At 38.2% G+C, this 19958-nt stretch overlaps 1 protein-coding gene across 2 annotated transcripts in view; it reads left to right on the top strand.

Moving 5' to 3' along the window:
- LOC132706308 (uncharacterized) overlaps window positions 1-19958 on the top strand; it is a 393594-nt gene that overhangs the window by 31417 nt on the left and 342219 nt on the right. For both annotated transcript variants that reach the window (XM_060677574.1, XM_060677575.1), the window contains exon 2: window positions 2688-2825. In XM_060677574.1, the coding sequence (XP_060533557.1) occupies window positions 2756-2825 (70 nt within the window). In that variant the 5' untranslated portion in view covers window positions 2688-2755. The remainder of the gene's footprint in view (window positions 1-2687; window positions 2826-19958) is intronic.

Raw genomic sequence — 19958 nt, forward strand, 5'->3', positions numbered from 1 at the left:
TTTTTGTTGAGTTTTCAGTTCTATTCATATTTTAATTTTTATTCTATTCGGTAATCCATTTGTAACCCACAATGACACTGGGTTGGACCACTCTGTAGCACCTTTTGCATACCTAATGAGGTTTTATTACTCTACACCTTTCTGAAATAGAGTTTAAACACTAAAAATCGCGCAAGTTTGGCGAACAGGCGCGCAGTATTAATTTAAATTTCAAATGGACGCCTCCCTTTATGACGGCAATGATATCCGGCCCTATTAAAATAACTGTCGCAATTCTTCTTTCGCGTAATTAACTTCGCGTGGAAAAACCCATTCGGCGACGAGTTTAAACCGGGTTAGAGGAAGACCGTCTGCCCCCGCCCCTCCGCGGTTGGTCGGTAGAGGTGGGGCGGACCGGAATTATTGTCTTTTCATCCCGGCTCGTTTGCTTAAGTTTTCCTTTCGGCGGTTTTTTAAACCGGCAGGCTATTAATATAAAAAGCGGCGGAACAATCGAGACGATTCCTAGGTAAAGACAACCTTTAATTGAATGAAAGCACGGTCGCGGGAGGGGGGTGGGGTGGGGGGCGTTCCCGTCAGTGCCCTCGGCGATACGAACGCCGAAGCAATTTAAATAGTCGTCCGCTAAAAATAAACAAAACGACGGCGACGGAGAACCAGACGCGCCCTCGGTGCAGTTTGTTTTTTGAGGTACCAAACTGTTTCGGCTGTACGTTTACTTTAAGTTAAGCACAAAGGTCGGCAACATATGTGAGAGAGTGAGAAGAAGATGTAATAAGTGTATTGAAGTTAAGGGGGATTATATTGAAATATATATATATCCCCCTTAACTTCGATACACTTATTACATCTCCTTATTAACAACTCAATACCTTTAAAAAGTATTCTTTTGGTTTGTCTGCAAAACGAGCTAAAACAGCCTCTTTTAACTAAACTTCATCGTTAAACCGCCGTCTACGTAAGTCCTTTTTCAAATATCCAAACAAATAATAGTCGCTGGGGGCCATATCTGGACTATAGGGAGGATGATCTATTTGTTGGAACCCACATTCTGAAATGGCAGCTTGGGCAACACCCGCAGTATGGACAGGTGCATTATCGTGCAAAAGACGCACGCCTCTGGTCAGTTTTCCTCGATGTTTTACATGTACGCAGTCTCGCAATTTATGTGATAATGAGATAAAAGATCGTGGCCATCACCTTTTTTGTTGACTGCCAGGCTCTAAATTCTTTTGGAAGTGCTTTACCCTTACGACGCCACTCCATTGATTCATTTTTCGATAGAGAGTCGTAATAGAGAACCATAGTTTCATCTCCCGTCACAATAATTTCTATCACAGGCTTCGGTTCCGACCCACAGAGTTCGTTAACATAAACTTAAAATGGACTGTGCCTTTTGTACTACTACGAATTAAAAAATGAATTCAGCAAATCGTTACATTTTTTGTGGTTGAAGTAAACTAGAAAAACGGCAACGTCGCCGACTCATAATTCGAACGGACCCCGGTCACGTGGCGCGGTCGGGACGGACTTCAAAGGATTTCGAAAGAATGCCCCTGCCTTGTTTATTTCGTTAATCTCGGACGATCCATCATAACCTACCCCCCCCTTCCCCAACTGCGAACCCTTTCGCAGCCTCCCGCCGCGGTCTCTGTAAATATGAATCATGGCCGACAATCGTAATGTGGCCGCGACAAAGACTTCGCCGGAAACGTTGTGATTTATCACGGAATGGGTAAATTCCGGTTTTATTGGTCCCCAAGATCGATCAGCGAACCGTTGCCGTTGCTTTTTCGCGTTCTAGTGGACATTTTGTGGTGGCAGATGACGTGAGGTAGAAAATCACTTTTCGTTGCGTAAGCTGTAAGGCAACCGGTCATATTATATTTTTCGTTGTAGTTTCACAGAGTATTAAAAAAAAGACGATTTATCAATATCTCTGATGTACTGAGTGTGTCTTTTTCGACTATTCCTTTTGAGCAGCTCCTGCATTAGCGAAGGTACAAAGATACCGTTCGAACATTACTGTCCTACGTTTTTGAGACTTGAAAAATGATATTCTGATTTACACCTTCTGAGTTACGATAACGTGTATTATTTTGCTCCTGAAATATAGTCGTGTTCTGATTGTTTAAAGCTGTTAAAAGGCTAAAACAGGACACTCCATGCTTAGGGGGCATCTTTACTTGCTAGACATTGGAGACGACCCGGAGTGCAGGTGGTGCATGGAAGGGGAGGAGACCTCGTATCATTTGCTCACCGAGTGCCCTGCTTTGACATGGGCAAGATTTGGAGTCTTCGGAACAGCCATGATCGATCTGGATTCTGCACGGTATTGGGCTAAAGGAGTTGCGGCATTCTGGACGCCCTCTAGCGCGGTCTGGGGGCACAACGAGCCCATCTGGTGGCTTAAGTGGCTTAAATACCAATAAACACCCCACATTTTGTATCTATAACATAGAAACAGCTATTTAACCAAACCCGTTTATATTTTGAGGCTAAAACTATTTTTTGCTTTTTAGATGTCTCTGATTTAAAGCAATAATTTCGTTTGTCGGATACTTATTTTTCGTCCAGTTGTATGATGGTTTTGTTCAGACCTTAAATGGTGTTTTTCTCAGAAAAATATTGTTATTTGGTTTTCTTCGTTCTGTGCACTTTATAATAATGAGCACGTTTCGTTTCAGGACAAACGCTATAGCCGAACTTCTACAAAATCGCAGGGGCCGTCTGAAAAGGAAAAGAGACCGCCGCAATGTCCGAGGGCTTAAAATTTGCGGCCACCCTTTGTTTCCTCGTTTCGGCTACCCTCTCGTCGACCCAAGGTAAGTCAGACGTTTCGCATCTCGACAGCTATGCGGTCTCCTCCTGCCCCCGGAGGTATTCGAAGTTCGGGCAAAGTTTTCCGGGTGTCTGTTTAAAGTAAATAACGTAAAACGTCCTGTTTGTGTGACGCGCGCGCGGAGAAGATGAATTTCGAAAAGTTTACCGGGGACATTTAAATTTCGTTTGAAATGTGTTATTGTCGCGGTGCATTGTCTTACTTTAACGCCCCTCGGTGAGAAGTTAAATTGACACGCGTCATTTAATATCCGCCGGTGGTTTGGGGTGAGGCAATTCTTTGGCCTTTGGGCGTTTCTCTACTACTTAGTCTGGCATAAAATAAGACAAGTTTAATTTATAAATATAATACAAGTTATCCAAATTCGAAAGTTGGAACTTCTATATTGTAAACATTCTATTTTTTTCCTTTTATGGTTTAAACCATATATTGTTTCGGTATAAATCTTTGGAAGTTACTAGAATTTGAAAATGGGAACGTTGGAACTTCTCCTGTATCTTGTAAAATTTCTAAGTTTTTTTTTTTCGTGCGCTGATATTTATTTACGTATTTAGGTATTTAATTTATGTTTAATTATTATTGCTGTTGGAGATGCATCAGTGAGCTGTGATCTAGGATCAGCCGTTGTTACCGGATATGCGTAGTCCATTATTTTAAGCAAAAAAGCATAATGATTGTGAATGTGATTGTCAAGTGTAAGAACTCTGATTTTTCACTTACACGACTAAAGAGACCTCGGATTCTTGAACAACAAAGTCAGACGACCGAATGAAACCTCCACGCATTAAAATAATCTTACTGAAGACGGCGGCGACAAAAGACCGTCCATTATAAATCGATATTTCCTTTCTCTATTTCCCGATCGCGGCGTCACCTCGAATCACGCAACGTTTCAACCCTCGTCTTCGTCCCCTCTTCGCCCACAATCGGACCTTTGAAAAACAGGCCGGTCCAGCGTGTCCGTCGCTCGGTTAGCGATTCGACCCTGTCGCTGGCCCCGGCCCATAAATAATTCCCGCCAAAAAAAGGGGAGCACCGCGCCATCGCCGCCGTCGCCCCTCGACGGACCCGGGGATGCTTATCGAAGCACTTTCCGGCTCTCTCACCTGGGGGAATTCTTAGTCGTCCGCGTCGATGGAAGAGCCCGTAGCCGTTCGAGGGCTGACCCCGGCCATAAAATATCGGGGGAGAAGGTTTTTTTTTTATTTTTCACCAGGCGACTTCGGCGGTTCGTGGGGGCAGCGGTTTGGGGAGGTCATCTGCGAAAAATCGAACTCGTAGGAAAATTCCCCCACAACTGATACAGATTTTCGGGCAATTCTGATGTAAAAAAACACTTATTCAATATTGCATATTGTGCTTTTAAAAGTATATTTGGATAATGACTTTTATGAGATTACTTCGGTGATAAATCATTTTACTCTTTATTTTTATTATCTTAGTTGCTTAAATGAGGTATAAATGTAAATAAATAAAAACACATTTCTCTCGAAGAGAGTGACGATGACGAAACCACCACAGTGGATACATCAGCAAATGCCGATGAGATTCCAAGATAACACCTTTTGAAAGCTTTTGGTCTGTAAACAACAAGTCGGGATTCAACTTATCGCTGAAGCTCAAAATGCTGCTGGTTTGATGATGAAGACTACATTTATTTGTCAATTATTAAACTAAGTTGCGAAATATCACAAAATTGTGATTCTTCTGTTGGCAACAAACAAATGAATGAAGTATTCTACTGTAAAATAATAACATTTCAACAGCAAAGTTGATTGACAACTAAGATATTTATAAGTACAGATAAGGGGTGTTTTTTTTCTATGTATAGAACTTTAAGTTGCAATAAAACAACGATGGATTATTCGATTGACCAGAGATTGCTTTTTCCAACATTTGTGGCCGTATATCGGCAATAACACGGCGAATGTTGTCTTCCAAATGGTCAAGCGTTTGTAGACCAATAGACCAATGACTTTTATAGCCCCACAGCAAGTAGTCTAGCGGTGTTAAATCACAAGATCTTGGAGGCCAATTCACAGGTCCAAAACGTGCAATTAAGCGCGGTCACCAAACGTATCTTTCAACAAATCGATTGTGACACGAGCTGTGTGACATGTTGCGCCGTCTTGTTGAAACCACATTTCCCGGACATCATGATTATTCAATTCAGGAATGAAAGAGTTAGTAATCATAGCTCTATACCGATCACCATTGACTGTAACTTTCTGGCCATCATCGTTTTCGAAGAAGTACGGAACCAATGATTCCACCAGCCCATAAAGCGCACCAAACAGTCAGTTTTTCTGGATGTAACGGTGTTTCGACATACACTTGAGGATTAGCTTCGCTCCAAATGCGGCACTTTTGTTTGTTGACGTAGCCATTCAACCTGAAGTGCGCTTCATCGCTAAACAAAATTCGCTTATGAAAATCGGCAACAACGGCAATCTCGTTTTGGACCCATGCTCGGTGGCGGATGGACTCATTCGGGTCTTCCTCAATGCTACGCTCTACAGCAGCAATAACTTCTTCTGTACGCACCGTACGGCGTCTCTGGGGATGCGAGTTATCAATAAGAGTAAACGTGGTGCGAAAACCATCGTTAATCGAATTAACTGCTCTGATGGACCATTTTGTCGACAATAAAATGGACGTAGTGCGCGATACCATTATTTTCGAAATAAAGTTGCACTATTTGCAAGCGTTGTTCAGGCGTGAGTCTATTCATGATGAATTGCCAAACCAAACTGAGAATAAATCACTTGACAGCTGTGAAATCGGTCGCCATCTTGAACAGTAATGCCAACTTAAAGTTCTATATATCGAAAAAAAACCCCCATTATATGCAGAAAGTCGTCGTCTATTGCAAGCAGGGTAGGCCTGTTGAGGATAAGACCGACGTCCTCAAGAAGAATTTCAAATTTGATGCTAGGAAGACCTGAACGGGGGTTTTTCTCATCAATAACTGACGAGGAAGACCTACTTTAAAATAATTATTTTTGAAAATTATATTAGACAATAGTCGGCTAGGGGCAAAAAACATGGTAACACAGGATTCCTTGTCGAATACCTTTTAAGAATTTAACAAATGCCAATTAATTTTAACAAGCGTTATTTCCTTCACCAGACAGGAAGAAAACATTTTCTCTCCATCTCCTACAGTGCCAGCAAACCAAAAGAAATTGATGACTTTTTCGCCAAAAAAAAAAAGGAAAGACAGGTTACTGCTCGCGGGTGGTGCACCGAAAGCGGTGAAAGTTGAAGCCCCCCGCCCCAACCTACACGTTCGCAAGTATGAAACATGTATTAAACAAACTAATTTAACTAGCCGCGGCTCGTCTGGGGGGTGCCGGGCTCGGACCCGATGTTAGTTTATAATTCTCAAATAACCGGCAACCGCATTTAGTTTATTCAAACTTCGGAAAATTACATTTTAGCCCCGGCGCGCTTCCCGCCAGCGGCGTGCGGTCTACTATTCAAACGCTTTTAAAACTTCGTTACTTGTCTCGCCTTAAACGGTCTTACATTTTCACTTCAGGGGTCTTACACGGACTAAGGGGACAGATAAGCTGGGAGTCATCGTGGTGAAGTGTCATTGTCTGCAGTTTAAGTCGCCATACGAGCCGTTATGATTCATAGTAATAATATCATCCAATGTGTCTCTAAGTAGTTTCGTTGAGATTTTGGTATCAGAAAAATAAAATGCCTGAACTCCTACGTTTTAAGCCTTTCTTGTTCTTCTTTAGAGTTTTTGATTCAAGAGCTAGCACTGAGCCTCCATTTTAGGACTCCATATGCGATCCATGTCATAGCCACTCGTCTGGATCCTGCTGTCATGATATTTTGGGATGAAGTGTCCTGATTCCCTTCATTAAAACCTTTCCTGTTTCTCCTGTTTTTCCTTTCTCACTTTCTTATTGCCTTGACAAGGGCGGCGTATCGGTATAAAGTATCTAATACCTACCTAATTTCATAATAATTCCTTTATATTGTTTTTTTTTTCGAATGTATTTTTTTTCTGACCTACATTGTGAGGCCATGATCAGATAGATAAATATATTTTGAAAGCATGAAAAGCATTAAACACAACAGATTTGAACATTACTATGTTTTGGTTAGTTAGTGCTCAATCTTTGCTAAAAATTCGTACCCGCAGTTCTTGTTTGTGCTGGCCACGCTCAAAGAACAAGGGGGCCTGATCAAAATCTTGTTGTGTCATCTTGGTGTTGGGTATTTTTAAAATTAAATTGTCTGGTTCTCCTAAAACTAACCTGTTTTTGCTCTACCTTTCATTATATACGATTCAATGAATCACGGGGAAAAGAGAAATGAGTTGTTTGTTACCACGAAGAATTTTTGGCCCATACGTAGTGATTGATGCAATCTAACATTTCATTTCGTATTCCTCTTTTATTCTTCTGCTTTGGTGTTTTTGGAAATTGTATTTATTCATGTTTAATCTCTCTTCGCAATAAGGTTTTTAATTTCTGCAGTAATCTTTTTCGCAGAGTCTCTTCCCTTACGGTTCAAACGCCTTTATACTAGACCAACGCTTCTGACAGATCGAGTACGCCAATGACCATATGCGCACACACAAGTAAACACGTACAGCTATACATTCGCTAATAAATATTGAATATATGATGTTTCGCAAACAAAACATGGAACTCGATGACTGGCCGATTCGGCTAGGGTGATGGTGGTTTCGCCCGGAGACTGGACTAACAGACTGGCGGGGGTTTGTGGGGGATGCGGGAAGGGGACCTACAAAACCGATATTTCGTTTGACAGACGTATTTGCCGGACTCTTGCGTGTTTGCTGTAGATTCGCATCGAAGGCGGCGTCATTCCGCCGATTTTTGATAATAATAAATTGGTCTGGATAGTTGATCTAGGGTTTTCGCTTATCAGCACGACACGATCAATTAAAATTAAAAGTTTGGCGGACGCGCCGGAGTAGGAACGCAACCAGGTCGACGCTTTCGCGTATTGCTGGTGGTATACGCAAATGTTTGACATTTCAATAAGAATTTAAGAGATGACTTATGTTAAGAAATAAGGTATTTGATGAAAAAAATGTTACTTAATAACTTTCAATACGAAATGTAGATAATTTCGTGTTTATGAAATTTACGAAAAATTGTAGTAACTAGTTTCCTGCCTCGTAGCATTCGACTGTGTAAAACATGAAAAACGAATTGAAGTTTTAAAAGGAATTGGGTGAGATAAAGGAGAGATAGAATTGTTTCTGATCTCTACTGGAACCAATCGGCAAAAGTCGGATTTGAAATCACAGCTTCGGAATACAGCTATAACACAAGGAGTCAGATGCTATATTATCTCCGCTCTTTTTTAAATTTTATTCTGAGGCGATATTTAAAAAAGCTCTATATGACATCGCACGTGTAATAAAGATAAACAGGGCACTAATTGACAATATTAAATATGCAGACGATAATTTTTTTTTCAAAGACATTTGCGCAGGCTCCTGCAATACTATTTTACAAATCTTCTGGATTCTTCCTGCATCGGTTGTTGTTGAGTCGAACTTGCTAAAGTTCCACCAATCATCCCTGTTGGCTTCTTCAGAGCTTCAACTGAAACTGGCTCGCAATTTTCTCTGTACTTGCTTACATATTGTTTGAGGAGGGCGGAGCTAAATGAGTCTAATAATTTCCACATTAAAGATATTAGCGTTCCGTCACAAAACAAACTTCACCACACTCTTGCAATAGCAATGAGTTCGAAAGCAATCCCACACTTGTCACTGTTGTCCTTCCTTACAAAAGTTCTTAAGAACCATAATGTCAAAACCGGATTTACCACTTGTCCAAAGTAACATAAAATTTTATAAAATTGAACTGAGGTGGCTTTTACTTGATGAAAAATCCATTTATCAAAATAAATAAGAACTAAAAATTCAGATTTTCACGAAATTATATATTATGACATGACGTTTCGACAACACCGTGTCTTTATCAAATGTCACATTTGTTTACTAGTTTTGTTTGTACCCTTTGCATTCAATGACAGGTTTTGGCAGTCCTGAATACTATCAATTTTTCAGAAGAACTTTAGGTCGTCAGCGTGTAACAAGCAATTAACATCAACACATTCGGCAAAGTCATTAATAAAAACATTCGATAGAAGGGGGTCTAAATTGCTGCCTGGAGGAACACCGGATATCCACCAAATAGATGATTAGATGATAACCCGTAATCATTTAACTTAGAAATATGTATCCCATGATCAATTTCGTCAAACGCCTTCGAAAAATCGGTATAGACAACATCAGATTGAGATCGCAAGTCTAGATTCCCAGCTATAACTTGGGTGATACTTGCCAGATTAGTGATGGTAGACCGCCCTTTCATCAAACCATGTTGCTTTGATGTTATACTGTTTCTTAGATGATTGTATTATCTAAGTAATGAAATGGGACGAAAATTACTGATATCTAAATTGTCACCTTGTTTGTAAATGAGTCTAACTCTGCATAACTTCCAGATATCGTAGTCATTAGAACTGTAAGTGGTAGAGCAAGGACATTCGCACAGTCCCTTGAAACAATTGCCGGAATGCAATCAGGTCCCGACGTTATCTTATTTTTTGTTTTGCTTAAGAGTCACTAGCACCTCACATTCTTGAGAAGACCTTGGATATTATCGTTATTATTAAATGTAAAATCTGAAGAATAGTTAGCAGAGTAAGATTTAGCGAATAAATCAGCAAAAGCATTTAAAATGTCAGTAGGACATTATGAGTAGCAAGAATAATTAATAGGCACGTGCATAAAACAAAATAATTGATGTGCTGCATTTTATACAATGAAATATCCTATATTTAGGTCATAAAATACAATGTAAAAGCCTCATTATAGGGAACAGAATTCATATCTCAAAGACCTCAGGCTCATCAATTGATATTTTTAAAGCAGTCTTCTCTCGTTTGTATCAATTCTCGTGTGCTTCCGTCATTGGTTTCCCAAGAGCAGTTGAGATGCTGAAGACCACCATTGTGATACCATGTTTTAGGTGGTCGTCCAGGTGGTGGTGGTATTTGGTTTTTCTTGTTTTGCAATCTTATCTAGATGATCATTTGGTATTCTGTCTAGTCTCACACCCTACTCTTATTTCTCCACTTCTCTTCCGGTCAACTAACGTATATATCATTGATCTTAGTGCTCGCTCTCGCACTCGTTTTCCTCAACTCCGGTAGTAAAAAAAAAGTCTTCGTATCGCCCGGGAAAAAAATCGGCAATCAATCAACGCGCAAGGTGTGTGCCGGGAGGGTGTTGGGGAGATTGGGGAGAAGGTGAGCGCCGGTCGCCAGGCTATCCCGGTCACCGTCAAATATCCCTAAAAATTCATTGGCTTTTCCGACGACGCTGTTTGTTTAAGGTTTAGGGCCCGTTTACTATGGAAATTGGAAAGGAATTGTGTTTGTATTTGTTTAATTCTTATGGAAGACTGCCGAGGATGCCGGCCTGAATTATTCATGGATTTCGCCTCTTTTTTTGCTTTTTGGTCCATTTGTCCATTAAATGGCGACGCGGTGTCGGAAATTGCAGTTTAGGGGATTACGAACGGGCACCGTAGATTACCAAAAAAAAATTGACCCTTTGATGTGCCCACGCGCCAGCCAGAGAGTGAGAGACTCGGTGAGGTAAACAGGTATTTTTTTTTTAAATTAGCTCTTAAATAAGCACGACTTTCCAAAAAAATTTTTGTAAAATTCAAGAATATTATACCAGAATTTTTCTATCCTATAAAAGAAATGGGACGTAGATGGTTTCTCGCACGCTGTACATTCCCGTATTGATCGGTCCACGTACTTAATACGCATCGTTGGCCGTAATTGGACGTGAATGATACTTCAGAGGTCTATTCTTCCGACCGATGGGAAAAATATAAGGCCCTGTTAATTGGATAATGGTCGACGCTCGATCCCGTCACGACCTTTGCGGTGTTGCCGAAATTGATAAAAGCTCGAACCTGGTAAAAGCTTGTCGTCGACACGTGCCGAGCCTTCCGGAAAAAAAATCCCTATGAGCGCAATTATCAGTCAGTGTCCCGGGCAGCGTCGCTGACCGAAGCGGCAACCTCGCAAATTTGCCGACGACCGAAATTAATTGATACAGATGTCTTCTGTTCCTTGCAGCGACGTTTCTGGATCGAAAATCGGCTACCTCAAGTAGGGACTGTTTTAGGAAGTTTTATAAAAGGCACGCTAATATGAATTAATATAACAGTGTAATAAAAAAAAATCCCTAGTATTAAAATATAACGCACGGTACAGTTCTTGTCGGCTAACATATTAAATACGTCCCTGGTTCTCGTTCTGAAAAGAATGGTCCCTTCCACCTCACAACAAGTCATTCCGAAGTCAAAACTATAAAAATAAATAAAATCGGTATATGCTTGGGCGAACTTTACTGGTTAAATGTTATTGTCTGTCGGAAAATTTTGAAGAAACGGTAAATTTGTCCAAAAAAACAAAATGTACCCTCCCAAACTTTAATTCCCTATCATTTTACATTTTTAGGGCCATAAGCATATGCGGGCGTCTATCTGCATTTACTAGCTCAAAATAAAAATTGTCAAATGTTCCCACGTTATTTCTTATAATCAGCTAAACAAAGTACTGTTTCCGACGGATATTTTTTCTAGGCACAATTTGCTGGTGGGGTCGTTATTTTAAGTGACTATAAAATTTCTAATACAACATCCCGGTCTACCAACAATAGTAATTATGTTGTTGTGGAACTAACTTTGCCCATACCGTCTGCGACCGGTCAAGGGTTCTTGAAACGTAAATGGAACTGAAAGGGCTTCCCAACAGCTGGATTAATTGACGACCAATCGAATGCATTTAAAGTCGAACTTCTGTGTTTCGTTCATGGGCGTGGCGTGCCAATAAGTTGTCACGAATTGGATCGTTTTGTTTGTCTAGGTTTTATTTTAAATTTTTTTGTTTCCGGAATATTCGATGAACTGTTTTTCGTTTTCCGAAAATGGTATACGTTTGATAAATGGCGCTTTAGCAACGAGTTTTTTTTGTCACGAGCAGAGCAGGTACATTCATGCAAAATGCAGTGAACAATACGTTGGCAAACTTGTTTTAGGTTATCATTTTTTTGTAAAGGCATATGACACCGGCCCTATACCCAAGCTGTGTAACAGAACCTTTCATCACTGATAAAGGACTGCGACAAGGCTGTTGCTTATCGCCAACATTGTTTAAGATTATATATATATATATATATATATATATATATATATATATATATATATATATATATATATATATATATATATATATATATATATATATATATATATATATATATATATATATATATATATATATATATATACAGGGTTTTTCACTTAAAACTCCGCACGCCAATAAGTCCAAAACGAAAAGAGATATTTAATTTATGTAAAAAGTAGTAAAGTTTAAAAAATTCGACGCCTGCAAAGAGCTGGGCGTCGCGACGCGTCGAAAAATTATTCGATTGCAGAGACTTTGGAAATACGCGCATACAAAAGTACATATTATTTAAAAACTTTTTTGTTATTTACTCAAACTTATTTATTTTACCCGTTTCTAAGTTATACCGATTTAAATTAAACATTTCTTGCTTAATAAAAATGTGATTAACGCTTATTTTTACAAGTATGCCATGAATGTTAGTTACTATGGCAACCATTGTTCTCGCAGTTGTTTTAAGTGCAATTACAAACAATAGATTTCAACTATTTTAGTATGATTTTATTTATTATTTTTTATCGATTTAGTTCTGATAACATGATAAATAAATGAAAAAACAGTAAAATACCTACAAGTTAATAACCAAAATTATTATTGCAATTAACTACATAATAAGACATTTCAAAAATTTTCGTCAAAATTATGTCCATCTGCTCGAACACAACTATCACAAACTTTTAACAGATGAGCTTGGGTCACTTGTAGGAGAGTCCTTCTTGTGATAGCGGCACACGCTGCACTAATTTTGTTAATGAGATCAGCCATATCTTCGATAGGTTCTTCATAGATAACGTTTTTTAGGTAGCCCCAAAGAAAATAATCTGGTGGTGTAATGTCCGGGGACCTCGCCGGCCACCTTACCGATCCATTAGTATCAAACCATCTATTAGGATATTCTCGGTTCAAATACCTCGTTACTATTTGGGCATTATGTGCCGGCGCTCCATCCTGCTGTAGCCACATATTCATTCTAGTGTCAAGAGGCACTTCTTCTAATAGTTCCGGAAGTGTAGTTTGCAGAAATCTTAAATAGCAATCTGCATTTAAAGTTCCTTCGTAAAAGTAAGGTCCAATAAGGAATCCATTTAATATGCCGCACCAAACATTGATACTAAAAATTCGTTGGTTACCTCTTTCTGTATTCCAACGAGGATGGTTTTCGGACTAAAAACGACAGTTGTGTCTATTAACGATTCCATTATTTTGAAGTCGACTTTCGTCGCTACATAAAATTTTCGAGAAAAAATTTGTATCTTGGCTATACAAATCGGACAATGTCGCTAAGAAATACATTCTTCTAGCATAATCGCCTGATTCTAGTTTATGAACTAGTTTACTTTTGTACGGGTGAAAAGAGTTTCTATGTAGAATTCTCCACGAAGAACTTATGGTAACACCGGTATTTTCTTTTATCTCTGATAGGGATATCTTGGGGTTATTATCAACCTGCTGAATTACAGCAGCAGTATTTTCATCATTTGTAGCCGCCCTGTTCCTATCTCTTTTAGGTTTCATGAAGCTGCCATATTCTCTTAAGTTTTTACATAAACTTGAAAAGGTTTTTGCATCGGGGACTCTTCTATGCGGATAACGCCGTGCGTAAACTCTTTTTGCTTCTCTACACATGTCTACTTTTTCCGCATTGCTAAATTGCACCATTTTCACATAATAATTCTTAGTTGTTTTTTAACCGAACAAATTTGGATATTTCTTGTGCCAAAATGTGACAATTTTTTGATACAGCAATAACAACTTACGTTTGTAATTGCACTTAAAACAACTGCGAGAACAATGGTTGCCATAGTAACTAACATTCATGGCATACTTGTAAAAATAAGCGTTAATCACATTTTTTATTAATCAAGAAATGTTTACTTTAAATCGGTATAACTTAGAAACGGGTAAAATAAATAAGTTTGAGTAAATAACAAAAAAGTTTTTAAATAATATGTACTTTTGTATGCGCGTATTTCCAAAGTCTCTGCAATCGAATAATTTTTCGACGCGTCGCGACGCTTAGCTCTTTGCAGGCGTCGAATTTTTTAAACTTTAGGAAATATCTACTTGACCCCACACTTTGACTACTTTTTACATAAATTAAATATATCTTTTCGTTTTGGACTTATTGGCGTGCGGAGTTTTAAGTGAAAAACCCTGTATATATATATATAAATGAAAAACTTAAAATGTGGATAAGACAATGTAAAGGTATGGGAATAGCCGAGATAGCAGGGAAGAAATTTGGGAAAGAGTAGCAAAAGGAAAAAAGATAATCCGATCACTTAACTCAGTACTATGGGAGAAGAACATACGGAAGACAACAAAAAAACGAATGTACTCTTCCTTTGTGGAAAGTGTGACATTATTCGGAGCGGAGATCTGGAATCTGAATAGAAACAATAAAAATAGATTATTATCTACAAAAATGGATTTTTGGCGGAGAAGCTTGGGCGCAACACGATTAGAAAGAAAAAGAAACATCGATGTAAGAAGAGAAATGGAAATAGAAAAAGACATTACAGAGGAAATAGAAAGGCGACAACTGGTATGGTTTGGACATGTAAACAGAATGACAGATGATACATGGCCAAAACGAATTTTAAAATGGACTCCCCCGCAGAGGTGGAGGAAGCAATGGCAGCAAGAAACATTAATCCGGAAACCTTTTGCGATAGAAAATTATGGAAACTGAGCACTTGATTTAATTGATTATTTTGCAAAAGCACATTTTTTTCTTATTATGATGTCATGTTCACCAATAATTTTGTGGAATTCACCTATTTTCTTTCGTTTTGAAAGTTTGATTCCCTGTATATCGAAAACTTTATAAGAAATATTTTCCTTCTTCATAGCATAACCTTTAGAGGATGTACAAAGTTTTCTTTTTGAATAGCTTGCCTTATTATTCATTTTATTCAAAAATTACCCTAAAAATATATATAAAATTGGAAGTTGTGTCATGAGAAGCGTGAGAGAAGTGAAACCAAAACCTCTAATTTTTGGGTTCGCGTTTTTAGAACAGGTTAATGACAAGTGCCTAGTCTAAAATAAAATTTTACGACACAGCGGCGGGCGTATACAATTTCGATAAGCTCTGCCTATTGGTCAGGTTAAATCGGGACCAGATGGCCAGATAAGAACATACGTCGAGATATCTAAATCGTGTACTGTAATCAATCATTTCTGGGCCGCGCAAAGTTTTATATTAAGATCTCGTGTCGAAGCAACGTCGACTGTTTAGAAAAAGGGTTTATTAATGAACGCACACTCGTATCTGAGATTTAGATAAAGTCAACTCTCGGAGGAAGTCATTTTCCTCGGTACCTGCGAACGACCGGGCTGTACGTTTTTATTAAATTCCTTTTCAAGCGACGCTAATAATAACACGAGCGTTTTTGGGGAGCAGTAGCCTCGCGCAAGTGCAATGAAAATGCAAATGCAGATTGAGACCTAACAAAGTCGCTTGGGGAAAGACTTTTCTTACTTGGACAACTAGCAAAATTGCTCGATTTGGTTGTTGCTTTTGAAGCATAGGGGTCCTAACAACTACTTTATTTTTATTTACTTTTTAATAATAATAATGCTGACCACTAAATGTTGGAACAGTGTCAACTCCATTAGGCATTGTACCGACTAGGCCTTCATAGAATTGAGGAGTGTGATACTATAGGAACGCTGAATTTTTTATTCTTTAAAATCTCCAGATGATATGACTTTGCTGTCCTTGGTGAAGGCGAATGTTGAAGGATGTTTTGCTGCGTTTACTGTGTCTTCGATAAAGTTCCTAACAATTTTACCAGTATACAACCCCCATGCCATGCAGTGTGGAAACTTTTGGGATATTTCTGTTTTTTCGCGATTCACACGCTGTTGGTGATCAGTTGTGTTGGCTCCACGAAAGTGTTGGTTTGGCCCAAATGTAACGATTCTTTATTGAATTTCCTTCAACATTGTTTTTTTCTTGGTCTACTCAAGTCAAAAAATAGAAAATTTATACTGCAAGCAAGTATCTAAACATATAAAATTTAAGACCGCTCTTGTGAACATATTTTCGACAGCATTCTCTGGAAACATTCATCCCAGTTTCTATATTCCATCTTGCGGTGTGTGACTTATATATTCTAATTAAATGCCTTATACTCCTTTGAGAAACAGTCTTTGGACCATCTCAGGTTTAACCGCGAATTCAGTTTCACCATATTATTAATTATGTTAAACACACGCATAGAAATTTCATGCATTGCTTTCCGTTGCTGATACTGATAAATAATGATCCCATTATTGTATATTTCTCGTAATATAACCGACGGTTGTTAATTATTAATGCTTAAATGACGCGTGACAATTCCTGCTGACGACACACTACTCGTATTTCAAAGCGTCTCGTCAGGCCGATAAAACTCAAGAAACGTGAGAAATTGCTAAAGTGGCATTTTATTCATAGAGTTACTGGTTGTTTTAACATATAGTTGTCGGTGTCGTATTAAGTAATCGTTTATAATACTATTTACTACGTAATTGAAACTTTACCAAATGTAAATTGTATGGTAACAGTGGACTGTATAGTTTTTCAGTTTTTTCGAATTTTTCCGAGATTGAAAACGCTTTACAACCAGAACTGGGAAAAGAGTCCTTCATCGTTTTGGTACGTACGTACGGAAATCCATTAGACGGCCGTATGTCCTGGCCGAACAAAAGCGTGCAGATGTATTAAACAGAAAAGCACACGATTCGACAGAGCGAAAACAACTAATTGCATGGGAAATGTGGACAGGAGCGATGGGACGGTCCAGATAAGGGGTCGTTGCTCGTTTTTGGTCGTAAAAAAGCGATGTATTGCTTGATGCACACGATGTCACACGGTTCTTTTGGTGCTTTAGGAGAAACAAATAAAAAAGCAAATAAGTGGATTAGAATTATTTTCACACTGAACAATATTGTACTAGATAGCTGTAGTCAAGACTTGTTTTGCACTAGGAATATTGCCTATAAGTTCTGTGTAATTTAACTACAGCAGAATTCCCAGAACTTTGAAAATATCGCTCCTAAGAACGATTATTGTTTGAAATTTATTTAATAAATTTTAGATTAACTTGTGTACGTTAGTGAGTTTTCGTTTTTTTATAAAAAATGTCGCCTCCACTTTTGCGTTATGTCAGTTTTTGCAAATTTAAAAAATATATTGTTATTACTTTCGAAAAATCGATGAAATCGATTCTTTTCGAAAGTATACGCGCTCCTCATTAACTATAGAGAACCGCCATTTTTTGTTTTTGTCTGCCCGTTCTCCAGGGTTTTCGACGATAACTTCCAAGGGTCTAACAAAAAATGCATTTCTCGAAAACCGTTTCCGCAACCGAGAAAATTCTTCGACGAGAAGACGCACAAGATTTGCCTCTGGAAACTTTTATTCTTGATAATTTGTCAAGAATGTAATATTCATAAAAAAAACTGAAAAATGGGTCCCCTTACTAGTGAAAATTGACTAAAACTAAAACACTTTTATATTTAAGGTTAAGGAAAGGTCCTTGCCCGCATTTAAACAGTAGAAATTTGGTGCAATCAAATTTCACCAAGTACTTTTTTTTTAATTTTGATTTTTTTTTAATAAAAAACCATGCTTTTCTCCATAACTATACACGCCATCGGCAAAATTCTTTAACGAGCAGACGCGAAAGATCCAGTGCTAAAATATTTATTTCAGGCATTTTTTCGATTATATACAGAGTTTTCCAAATTTAGACAAAAATGTAAAAGACACAGAAAATTGTTCTTTTCCATTGTAAATTATTAAACGTAAATTAAAAATATTAATAAATATGGCAAATCGGTACAAACAGTGTCATAGGCCGCATCAAGAGGTACATTTTTTGTATTTGCGGTTTTCGTGTATCAGACGCGCTGCGCCAGATATTTAAAAAAATCCATATGAAAATCACTATTCTTCGAATTCGGTCAAACTTATTTTCTCGAAAACCATTTACTCTATCGGGAAAATTCTTGGACCAGAAAACGTGGGAGACCCAGGGCTATAACCTCTCTATCCATTCAGTATCGTGAATTATGTCGAGAGAGAGGGTCAGGTTTCGTCTATTATACAGGGTGCTCGAGATACTTGAAAAAATATCATTGGAAATAGCTATCATTTAGACAAATTTTTGACTTTGAAGTTTAGCGATACGTGAAAGACGCTTTGTACTGGGTGTACGCACAATAAAATTACATCGATTTTGCGAAAGTTCCGAAGCGGCTACTTTTGAAATATGCGCTATAAACTTGCCTTGCCCAGCGGTCATTTTTCGAAAGCAATCTTGTTTATTCGTGAACGGATAATATATAAGTATTATAATAATAAATATTATTATAATTTCTAAAAATTTTAATAATACGCCCCGGTAAGTTGAAGTAGATGAAAATATCCCCAAAGAGGTCTGCATAATTTGGATTTCACTACGCATCCCTGTTGCTCGCAGCCCCACGATGGCGCCCCTCACGCAAATTGGGAAATAATTTTCCACTGCCTCCAGGTAAAAATCCAATACATTCTTAAACTAATAAAGTAATCAGGAAGCCAGCCCACACGCACGCGAATATCCGCCGCCGTCGCCACCGCCGCCTCCCCCGTCGGGGGGCGGGAACGAGATTTCGTCCCCCCAGGCACTTGGTTGCTATTTACCACCCTTTCGACGTAACGTCGTAATTACCAACATAATTGCCGGGAGTTTATAACTCCAAGATTTCTGTTGGGGTAAAGTAAAGGAATGTCCCCCGGGGGGGTTAAATCCGCCCCTACGCGCCACCGGGTGTCGCGCGAAGACGACGTCATGGAATGCCCGTTTTCGGGTGCGGAGGGGGGGTTCTGCAACGGGGACCGGGTGATTGAATTTCGTCAGGCACAGGTATTTTGCCCTTCTTCATATACAGGGTTAGCGTGGTCTGCATACGATACCAAATATACGGGGTGTTTGTTTATATTTTGCACTATACCTACAGCCAAATCTGAAGAGTTAGAAAACAACTTTAAATAAAAAAAATAGAGGTTTTTTTAACTATTATCTTTTTGTAATTATAGAATAGAAACCAATCTGCTGATCAAGCAAAATGATATGATTTGCATTATTTTAAATATTATATTTAATTTATTTCAAAATATTTTTTTTCCTGCTTTCAAGAATATAAGTTTGCCTATCATTTGCGGTTTTTCCATTGTGCATGTTTCAAAAGTATAGCCATGGATTTCGTAAATTTTAATTTATTTGCAAATTTATGTGACACGGATGTGATTTTTATTTGTATTAGTTACTTTAACTATTTCATTCATTTATTTGAATGTTTCACGGGGCTATTAGCTGGCCATCTTTTCGAAAGCAGTTCGATTTTTTTTGAAATAAAATTTTAGTATCTAATTCAACTGAATTTCCCTCAAAAATAACAGGACCTTATCATGCCACAACAAACATGAAAAGACGATCGCCTTCGGATTTTAATAACTTGATGTTCCTTACTTAAACTTTAAATAGCAAAGACCTGTAATGGCAAACTATATCTTTTGAGTATTTTTTAAATGGTACGTGTTGATTTACTAGTAAAGTTAGTGAATAAATACAAAATATTTAAAATGACTGGACTTAATACTTTACTTGTTTACCTTAAAAGTGTAATAAAATATCTATATACTCACTTTCATTTTTTACACAATTCTTTATAAAGTGCCTCAAATTTTCTAATAATATTACCCCATTGCATTTTTCTATGGTATTCTTCTTTCTGTATTAGCCTGACGAAACTTACCTGAAGAGGTGATATGTTGTATAAAATTTAAACGCAAATATTTGAAAAC

Source organism: Cylas formicarius, unplaced genomic scaffold (assembly GCF_029955315.1).
Source record: "Cylas formicarius isolate icCylForm1 unplaced genomic scaffold, icCylForm1.1 PGA_scaffold_8__14_contigs__length_24414737, whole genome shotgun sequence".
NCBI classification, from domain to species: domain Eukaryota; kingdom Metazoa; phylum Arthropoda; class Insecta; order Coleoptera; family Brentidae; genus Cylas; species Cylas formicarius.